General features: G+C 42.8%; 1 protein-coding gene across 1 annotated transcript; it reads right to left on the bottom strand.

Annotated features, from left to right (window-relative positions):
* Positions 1-3,783: 3,783 nt before the first annotated feature.
* Positions 3,784-7,518, bottom strand: LOC142877389 (thyrotropin-releasing hormone receptor-like). The gene is made up of 2 exons (XM_076011992.1): positions 6,691-7,518; positions 3,784-5,904 (listed from the first exon to the last, which is right to left on the bottom strand). The coding sequence occupies exons 1-2, from the start codon at positions 7,483-7,485 to the stop codon at positions 5,488-5,490; spliced, it is 1,212 nt and encodes a 403-aa protein (XP_075868107.1). The 5' UTR covers positions 7,486-7,518; the 3' UTR covers positions 3,784-5,487.
* Positions 7,519-10,855: the final 3,337 nt, after the last annotated feature.

Here is a 10,855-nt window from a genome sequence, read left to right as displayed (position 1 = left end):
GTATATGACCATATAACAGCAAAGCAAAACAAGAGTTCAGATGCATCAGTTGGTGGAAGTGTCTTTAATGTGATTGGCTGATAATTTGCCACATTGCTATAAAACCCACTACCTCCTTAATGGCCATAAATCCGTGTGCATCACAGCAGGCCTGCAAAACTGTAATTTTGTAGCAGCTGCTGGACAAAAAGGTTTTTTTCTTTGTTTGATTTTTCTTTGTTTTTTTGTTGCTTTGAGCAGCTCCTCTGCACTGGCTTTCTTTTCTTCCCCTTGTAATTATTCATAAAAGCTGCAGTCTCTCTGTCCCTCGTTGAGGCAGAGCTGCAATTACACAGACCCTTGTCTCTATGGCCGTCGCTGTCTGACGTGTCATAACGACCATTACGGTGCCATTATGTCCGAGAAGAACCTCTTTTTGTTGTGCCGAAACACAGTTATTGTAAAAGTTAATAGGGAGGACAGTTGATTATTTCTCCCCCGACATGAATACTGTTCATCTCTGATGGCTGCCCCTCATTTGCCTCTTCTCTCCTCTTTTATCCAACATCCTTCTCAGTGTCTGTTCCCTCTTTTGCTCCATGTCCCATTATTACACTTAATTAAGCTAAATCAAGAGTGTGTTGTGACGTGATGTATCTCCCGTAGTCACCGCAGTCATTCCTCCAGACCGAGGTGTGCAGCTCGCACACTTTCCCTCTAATTACATCCTGTGGTGCGGTCATGTGTGTTAACTTAATGTGTGCGGGTTTCTTTCATTAATGGAGAATTGCTGCTCTGTAATTTGCCAGACATCATCTGTCACTCAAACTGTGCTGCTGCTGCTGCTGGTTTCTTTTGAGTTGATTAAGGCCCTGTTTGCACTTGGTCATTTCATGCGTTTTTTGCTGATCAGATTACGAAAAACGCATGAAATGACCAAGTGCAAACAGTCCAAATCCGTTTTGACATCCGATCACCAAAACCACCTCGGGAGGTGGTTTTGGTGATCGCATCGCATAAAAACGCATTCGTCACGGACGTGCGAACAGAATGCGACTTCAGTCCACATTAACGACCGCCTACTCCACTCACCTCTCCCGAGTACGTCCTTGGTCGGCGCCCCAACTTCCGGCGTCGTCATTATAAAGTTACAAACAAGAAGCGAAAACAAATCATTTTTGTTAGACTCGTTTATTAGCATGCTAATAAATTTCATTCCGGATTAGCGTATTTTGTTAGCGGAGCAGCAGTCGCAGTTTCCCACATATGAGATTAAATGTGCGACGTTGCATCCGAAAATTTGCCAGCCACTGTTGATCCGAAAATATTTGTTCTTTACTTTAATCACGAAATTTCCACTTTAATCTTGAAATTTCAACTTTATTTTATTCATTAATTTCAACTTTATGCTCGAAATTTCAACTATATTCTTGAAATTTCGACTTTAATCACAAAATTTCGACTTTAATCTTGAAATTTCAACTTTGTTCTCGAAATGGAAACTTGGAAAAAAAATTATCTTCATGTGGCTGTAATTCTCTTCCGTATCTTTCAGACAAGTTAACGCTAGGGTATTAAGGTCTACCTTTAACTTGTTTAATATACTTTAACGTCCTGTAACTTTATGATTAAGAACCAGCGGCTGTCCGTCTGCCACTATTGGTCCTTCTGTCTAACGCTGGGCTGACAGATCGTGTCAATCAAGGTGTCAGCCGGTTGTTGGAGGAGGGACTGGGGTGGAGGCGGAACCTCAGTAAAGGAAGGTTGTGAAATGTTTTGGGTATGTGGTGCGGTTGAGATGTCTTTGAGCCTGTTCCAATCTCTCATGCTGTGGTGTCCCAAATAAAGAAGCTTGTGAACAGTAGTGTTACACTATATAAAGCATTGAGTAAACTCTGAGAAATGATTATTTTGCTTTTCAAGCCACTGTGGACTCATCTCATTCGGTGCATGATGGCATGTGCCATCTTATAGTCACACGGGCGACCTTATAGCGAACGTAATTCTCTGACCAGGTGTCACAGAGCTGAAAGTAAATGCCTCTGCACATCAAAAGATTATTTACACTTGTGAGGTAATTATGTGGCTCCTTTTAAAATTCTCCTCACGCCGTTTAGCCTTCCTGATGGCGGTAAATTAGCGGCGAGCAAAGGCCACTCACGGGGCTCCATGCTGCGCTGTGGTCTGTGTACACTGCACTGCACCATTTACATAATTGGTAAAAAAAATGCATTGTTAAGAGCCTTCACATACTTTTTTGCAGGCCGTCCTTTGGGGAAAGGGGCATACAGCATAGAAATGCATAAAACAACAAATTCTGTCAGTCATTTTTCCCTGCAAGGAATAAAGATGAATAAAACAAATGCCTTAATATTATACCTATATTAGAAACTGTTAAATAGATTAATTTAATCTAAAGCCTGTATGTACGTTCCTTTTACCTTTTTTTTTTTTAGTCCACATACTCTGAGTTGTTTCACATTCATTCAGTCATCCAACTCCATCCTTGGCACCAACATTTTGATACCAGAAATTGTTTGTCAGTGATGGTAAGACTTGGAAGGTATGAGATACAGCACAGTGATTTTTTTCCCGTTTCTGCCTCCTAACTCAGAGGAAAAAGGCAGTATTAGTTCCCTGTTTCCATGGTTTCCCTTTGATTCGGTCATTGTAGGGTCAATATGTGGAAAAGATTGTGGTGACTTTAGGTCAGCTGAGTCTTTACTTGTCTGGCTTGTCTTGTCTTACTTGCTGCCAAAATGTACACCACAGCAACGACAACAATTGCGCAATTTGCACCGAAGTCCCGAGGACCGGTGGAAGTATCTTCGTGACTCTGTCTCTCCATGTGATCGAGGCAAAGTACCTTCACAATCGACCGGTAGATCGCATAATTTATGACTGCCTCACACTGACAGGGACACACAGCGGACCAGATGGGCCCGCGAGCCGTACTTTGCCCAGGTCTGCTGAAGGGGCTAACACAGCTAACTAAGGTAACAATTAAGCAATGATGAATCCTATGAAGGCAGGCAGACTTCACAGTCAAAGAATAATGAAAATAATAGCCTAATGATAATAATACTAGTAAATTGCTCGTATGAAAAGCTATAAATGTTTTATTTCATCTGACAATATTTATTTCCACTATTTTATTTCCACTATTTAATTGTTTTATGTTATATAATGTGGCAATTTTATTTTTCTTTTGATTTGGCCTTAATTGTTATTCTATTTACTCAGGTTTGTATTTTTTATATTTAAAGTTCAGATCATTTGCATTGCACTTTTGTAATAAAGAAAAGTTCATATTTTATATTTCTTTGTTGGTGTCAGATTATTTACAGCAACAATTATTAATAGGCATAGGCTTTTGGGCTTTCTGTGACCTCTGGTGGTCCTTAAACCTCACTTTGAGAACCACTAATGTATTTGTTTAGTATTTATCTCAAATTTCCCGGAAATTATACCTTTATGTCTGCAAAAATCTATTTTTTTCGGCATGCACTGGTAAGGTGGGGCCTCCAGGTAACTTTTTGCTTGGAGCCCTAAGAGACCCTGGCACCGCCTCTGCCTGCAAGTCTAGGAGCTTTTGTGCATTTTGGGCTCTTGTTCTCTCTTTGACAGCTTATTTGGCTATTAAAAGTGATTTCTGAGCTGATATTTTCACAACCCATGAAAAAAAAAAATTGCTCCAAAAAAAACAACAACATCAACAACAACCCCAAAACAAACTAAAACACTCTTGTTGCAGACAGAGCTTTATTGGTAACAAAGATAATATGCCACCTTGTATGTGCAGATAAACAGCAAGCGCTCAATGACATTATTCCACCAACGCAGACTATTTACACCACAAAAAAATCATATTCATTTATAAACTGAATATAGCTGCAATAAGAATCACATTTTACAGTTCAAACAAACATGCATGGCCCTACCAGTGCCCAAGGCGTGTCCAGTATTTGTACAATCAAAAAAAGGTAGCGAAGCTCTGTTTGTTGCGTTCGAGCTCAGAAATGTATGACTGGTCACTTATCTGGCAAGAACACGGAAGCCAAAAAAAACATCACTGCACAAAACTGAGCACCCATTTCAGGTTGGAATGAGAAGCAGCACACCCAGAGTAGATCACCACATTCTGTACCACACGTCACACTGAGTCATTGCATCGCTATGTACAGTCCTTCACGCTAAATTGTAGGGAAACATTGTTGGTGTCTACCAGGGCAGAATTTAAAACTAGGATGAGAAGTCGTGAAGAAAATTTTTTGAGGGTGTCAGAATGCCAGTGAAGGTTTGTTGTGTGGCAGTCCTTAGCGTTTCTGTGTTGTCGACCCAGTCACAGTGTGTCCTGCTCAGGTATACTGACATCATGTTCAAGTCTCAGCCTGTCTTTCTACAAAAGTCACTTTAGATGCACAGTTCTCAATAGCCATGTGTGTGATGAAACCTCATCTATCACGACACCTGCAGTGATGCTTTGGTCTGGGACAGAGTTCGCCGCTAGTTCTAATTCTCAGCCCACATCTCTGTCAGTTGAATTGTAAATGTCATAAGGAACACAAATGCACATTCACAACTTTAAAGATTCTTACTTAAATACGCTACAGCTATGTCAATTCCACTTCTAACAGTGCAAATAAATACAATACGCGAAAAAACTACAATTAGCAAAAGGTAATAAACAAAATGCAGAGGCATAATTAATCAGTGGTGTAAACAAAAACGGTGGCCTATGAGTAAGGTTCAGAACAGGTTCTATTTTTTTTTTTTAACTGAAAAGTAAAAAGGCACACATCAGCAGCGGATAGAGGATCAAAACATCGAGAATCTTGTTTGTTCGCATCCTGCTTGAAGCTGTAAAAACCGGCCTTCACAGTTTAAAGAACGAAAAATAAGGGGGAAAGTAATCTGGTTTATCCATGACGGTTCAGGTGTGACTCAACCTTATTTTTCTTTTACTTTTTTCTTTTTTAAAAAGGGCATTCATGGACAGACAGTGTGGAACTATTGGAAAAAAGCGGCACAGACTTTTTTTGAGGGACGAGGGTTGAGGTGACCTCCCTCTTTTCTCGATGTGTATCCCAAAGTCTGCCAGAAGCTTGCTTTTAAAAGTTTGTCCTTTTCCTCCTGGTGAATTAAAAACACCAATCAAAATACCAGAAACTGGGGAAGAATTTATGGACACGCTTGTCCATGTTGGGGTTGTTGTACCTATCGTAACCTTCAGGAATAACAAAGTGAGTTGAATCCAAAAAAATCAACATGCAGATCACGATCGAGAGTGCAGAGATGCCTCGTCTATCTCGATTCGCCAGTTTAACCATCAACTTCTATCACCTACTCGACTTGTTTGGCTTTGGGCTTCTAAACGGTTGTCAATATGCACTCCCACCAAAAGACACCTGGCTTTTGAAAGGTCAGCACCCACTTAGGAACCTCTATTTTCATCTACCATAACAGAATAACAAGGATTCCTTAACCCCTTCTTATCCTCTTGGCCCCTCAGTCGTCGCTGGCTGCCTCCTTTCCGTTGAGGTACGTCACTCTTTGCTCGGACAGCAGGCTGTCCGTGGCGGTGAGCTCCTCCAGCTCCGTTGGGAAGTGATCCGTGCTCTCTGCCAGCGACGTGTCCTTGATGCCGCTGTACGCGAGGGCTGTATGCGAGAGATTGCCGGGCTTGTTGGCGGCCTTTCTGCCGCAGCGGCAGAGCTTGCGGAAGGCGGCACGGAACTTTTGGGACATGGCGTTGTAAATGATCGGGTTGATGGCGCTGTTGAGGTAGATGCAGATGCGGCAGAAAAGCAGGAAGTGCCTGCTCACGTAGGGTTTGGTGAAGAAGGAGTTGACCACCACCAGGGTGCGGTAAGGCATCCAGAGCATGGCGAACAGGATCACCACCACGGCCAGCATCTTGGTCACCTGTATAGAGGTAGAGATGCAAAGGCAAGAAGTGCTTCTTAATTGTGAATAAATACTAGTTGAAGTCACATTGAGAGATTACCCCTGTATATTTATGGGGTATAGACCCAGTCTTGCAAGACACCAATATTTAAATCCAGTTGATGTTGTGGAGTTCTTGCACCACAACAAGTTCATGGGCACAAGCCAACAGTTTCTTCAAAAGCCAAACCTTGGCCGTTTCTTTTGGCAGGACTTTTTCATACTACTAGACTCTTAACGTTTTTTGGGGTTCGGGATGTAAATCTTAATCTGTACTAAAAAGATCAAGCCATTCAAGTGAGTCACTTTGAACCACTGCAACTTTTAAGTGAATGTGCTTCAAATCACCAGGAAACTTGGGTAGGAGACGCAAACCTGAGATGACAGATGGAATGTTTCACTTGTCCAACCATCCTGTCAAGCCATCACATTAAAAACAGACCAGACTGCCAACAGCCGTGTCAGGTTCTTGCTTTTGAATGGTCTTCTTTTGGAAGTAATATTATGCTTCCCCATTTTATTTTATTTCAATTGTACTAATTTGTGTAAAATGCTACACATTTTCAGCAGCAATAAAAATGACCACTGTTGATGATCCACCCCAGCTGATAAACGCATATTCCAAGGGTACAATAAGCACACTTTCAAAGGACCTTGGCATGACAAAGCTCCCAATACTTTCACTTTGTTCCTTTCCCGGACAGTGCACTTCCTCCTATTAATAGTGCAACATTTTGACGGGAGGACCGAACCCGCCCCACTCACCTGTCTGCGCGAGGCCGCGGTGGAGCTGGAGTGACGGGAGTTCTTGCAGCTGACCCGGTTTCCGGCGTCGCTGTTTTCGACCTCTTCGTCCTCAGTCTTCTTGTTCTTGTCCCTGGGGTTGGGGGGCAGCGGGTTGAGGTAGAGAACCCTTGAGATTAGTCCGTACAAGACGGTGGAGAGCAGCAACGGCAGCACGAAGAACACCCCGAAGTCCATGAAGTAAATGGGTAAATACAACGTCCGTTCCACCCTGTAGCCGCATATGACGAGGGTGACGTTGGAGTAGACCACCTCCTGGATGTGCGCCAGATAGAGCCACATCGTGCAGTACAGAGAGGTCAGAGTCCAGACGAGGGCGATGATCTTTTTGGCTCGGGAAATGGTGCACAGGGACTGGGCTTTAATCGGATGGCAGATGGCGATGTATCTCTCTATGGTGAACGCCGTGATGGAGGCGGACGAGGCGTTGATGCCCAGATACTGGAAGTAGGTGATGCCTCCGCACCCGTAGCGGCCGTACACCCAGTAGCCGAAGATGCCACTGGTGGCGGCGGGCAGTCCGGCAGCCGTCAGCACCATCAGGTCGGCCACAGCCAGGCTCACCAGGTAGCAGTTGGTTGGAGTCTTCATGTGTTTGGTGGTGAGCACCACCAAGATCACCATGATGTTGCCAATGATTCCCAACACGCAGATGATGATGATTAAGACGCTGCTGACAACTTTGTACCCAGTGCCGTTGCCCGTCCACGTTGGCAAAGTGGCGTTGAGCGCCGGTGCTTCTGTAAAGTTCTCCATCTTCAATGCTTGTTTCCGAAGAAAGGGGGAAAAGCCGGACTGCACGGCGTGGCTTTCGTCGCTCCGTTACGCGCCAAAATCACGGTTTTACGCCCTGGCTGAATAAGAGACTCAATCTTCATGAGACGACGCCGTGAGCGATGATAAAGAGCCTCTCGGATTCGGCCGACTCTTTGCGCTTTTGCTGTGCGTAAAAAAGGAGAGTGACGCGCGTCCGCTGTTCCTCAGGACCGACTGTCAGACAGATGGAGGGGCTGGTTTTGAGCCTCACTCTTGGCACCAGCGCTCATTACGCATGCAAAGGGATTAGCCCATTATTGCATCTTCGACGACAGAACTCCCCTTGCTTCACCACCAGAAGTTTGTTTTTTGTTTTTTTGCCTCCCTCCCCTGTTGTTCTGCTGCGTGTTTTAATCCATATGATTTACTTAAAATTGATTTTTAACGATTCGAGGACCAAGGTGGTCCTTCTGAGAGACAACTAACTCAGCCTTGCCAGCAATCACTGTCCTCGGTTCCTTGATGGCTTCAAACGTAGATGCGAGCAGTTTCTCATTAGGTGGCTCATTTTCATTGAGTCACCCTGAGAGAGAGAGAGAGAGAGAGAGAGAGAGAGAGAGAGAGAGAGAGATGCACTGCATTGCTTCTCACTTGAATTACAAGATACATAATTAAATGGAATGAGTTTATTTTATATTTGAAGTTAACATTATTCCAATCAAACAATCATTTTAGTTTTTGATATTGTCAACTTTAACTTGATCATATTGTGTTTTATTTTGTATTTTCTTCATTGTCCTAGTCAGTTCTCTTTGAGCCCTAAAGTTATGTGTACTGTCACAACACAGAACTTTGTCCATGTTGGCAGCTGCAGCCTTTATATTTATGAAAAACATGCTGTAAAACATAGGATGACACAGTTGCACAACAGGAGCAATTTCAGGAAAATGTTCATTTTTTGTTTTGCATTTTGTCTCCTCACACTTTCAGCCCTCTGTGCCTTAACACCTTCTGTCCATTTTTGCCATGATCCGATTTTGTTATATCTCTCAGCAGCTTTTACATTTTCATTTTGTGGTGCTTGGGAAGCTTTGAAAGCCCTTAATGCAACATTAATGCAAAATGACATGGGTGCTAAAACCACCATTGTAATAATGTGTTATCACCGCCCGCTTCACTCTGCATGCATTCGCCTCATCTCATGGTGTGTCGCCCTGAATTTGAAATTTTATTGTGCGCTCCCGTGGCTGAAAAATCCACCGAAACAACAAAGGCGGCATGAAAAGCCCAGATAAAGACAGATCTGCCGTGACCTGCATGGAGTGCAGCGCAGTGCAACAATAGCGGGAATGTTTCTCTGCGCAGCAGTGTGGAGGTGGGCAGCTCTCCTCCACACCAACTGTGCACGTTCTGTAAGAACCAAGCTGAGAATGGCAGCCTTCACGCCAACACGCGCCCTTATTGGGCTCAGAGCTCTGAAGTTTCCTGCCAGTCCATCTTCAGCAGGTGACGAGGAATTACATAACAGTGGCGCCCGCCTCCCTGAGACAATATTTCCATTGTCTCTCAGCACTATGTGTAGTGTTTGTGGCGTTTGTTAGAATGTTTTTATTATGAATTTATCATTAGTCACATCATCAGATGCATCACATGGTGTAGGTGGGATGTCAGCAGTAGTAAATATCAGCTGTTCTTCACCTGGCGGGTTTTTTGAGTAAAGTGAGAGGGTGAGGGGAGACCGTCCTACTTTGCTGACTGCTTTTGCTGTGATTCGCTTTAAACTACCTTTTAATACTCAAACAAGATGCCTGGAAATATTCAAGGTGATGAAATCGCCCCACTGTTGTTTTTCAGCTGCAATAAATATACAAAGCAATTTGTTTGTTTGAAGCTGTGACTCAACAGCCAGCGCATCCGGCAGGTAAAGGTTTTTTTCCCCTTACTTAGCCCCTCTGCGACTATATTTTTTGTCCTTTGGGTAGTCGCTCAACAAGTACGTATTTATCCAAGAACCTCTCTTGGTCTGCATTCAAAGCAAAAAAAAAAAGTGTGCAAAAGTTTCCTGATGCCATTTTCTTTGGTCTCAGGTCACAGAGGAACGCCATTAACTTTCAATAAACCAACACTCAACAGAGCTCTTAAAACCACAGCTTAATTAGAACTCCGTTTACAGCATCCTGCAAAACATACCTGATTTTAGTTTTCTGCTATTTCTGATCTTCTGCTTGCCTGGACCATCGATGTGTTCGAAAGGGGACAAAAACAGGCAGCAGTAATTAGCATTCTGTGGTAGTTGGCACCGACTTGGGAAATGTGTCTGTCCGCTTTGTGATGTCAAAGGCCATCCTTTCCTGTTCTGCCTGTAGGATGCACTTTCTAGAAAGTTGAGCAAGCAAAGTAAGTGGAGGATTTTTTTTTAATATTAGATGATGGCAGTATTGTTAATCGTCTGCAATGCAAGACTTCCCACTAAATATAAAATCTTTGTCATTTTTTAGAAAGCAGAAAAATGGCACTCACTAAACTGCCACCACATCACAGATTTGCCAGCAAGTTCCAGATGAGAATCAGACACCAGTTTCATTCTTTTGAACTGTAATCACTGGAGGATTGTGAACATTGTGTAGTGCAACTACATTATGTCTCTATTTAATCTACAGTGGCAGGAATTAAAGAAAAAAGATCACTGAGGCAAAGTGGAAGTGTGCTACTGCCACCTAGAGGAAATACAGATCACCTAAATCACTAAACAATCCCACGTAAGACCGTCAATTTGATTGAAAATATTTGAGTTATGAAACTAAACTGTTGGTTTTAATCTGAAGCATAGCAGGATAGTGTTGTTGAAGGGGGTGGGGTTGGGGGTGTCATATTAGCACCTTAGGATGGGGAGGGGTGAGCTATTTCAAATTGCAGCCATTTAAAATGTAAAAACAGACTTATAGAGCACTGCAAGTCATTTCAAAAGTAAAGTCAGCTGACTTCAATTTACATGCAACGCTATCAATAGCCACTTGTGCGATAAAACTGCATCTGTCACCACATCTGCAGGGATTCTTTGGTTTGCAGCAGATTCCACCACTAGCTTTTTCATTCAACCCAAATCTATCAGCTCAACTGTGAATGTCGTAAGAAACACAAATACACATGCATAACTTGAACTTTTTTTTTTACTTGCATGCACAATAGCCAAGTCAAATCTTCTAACATTACAAAACTACAATGAGTAAAAGGTTAAAAAAAAGAAATACAAGAAAAAAAAACTACCATAAGCAAAAGGTAATAAAATGCAATAGCTTAATTAATCAGTAATGTAAACAAAACTGCCCCTCGATACTTGAAACTAGATACTAGAAACTAGGAAACTAGA

The sequence above is a fragment of the Nelusetta ayraudi genome, unplaced genomic scaffold (genome assembly GCF_046127955.1).
Source record: "Nelusetta ayraudi isolate G7.1 ecotype Tasmania unplaced genomic scaffold, CSIRO-AGI_Nayr_v1 ptg000135l, whole genome shotgun sequence".
Taxonomy (NCBI): domain Eukaryota; kingdom Metazoa; phylum Chordata; class Actinopteri; order Tetraodontiformes; family Monacanthidae; genus Nelusetta; species Nelusetta ayraudi.
Note: the sequence above shows the minus strand (reverse complement) of the source record. Positions and strands in the feature narration are given on the sequence as shown.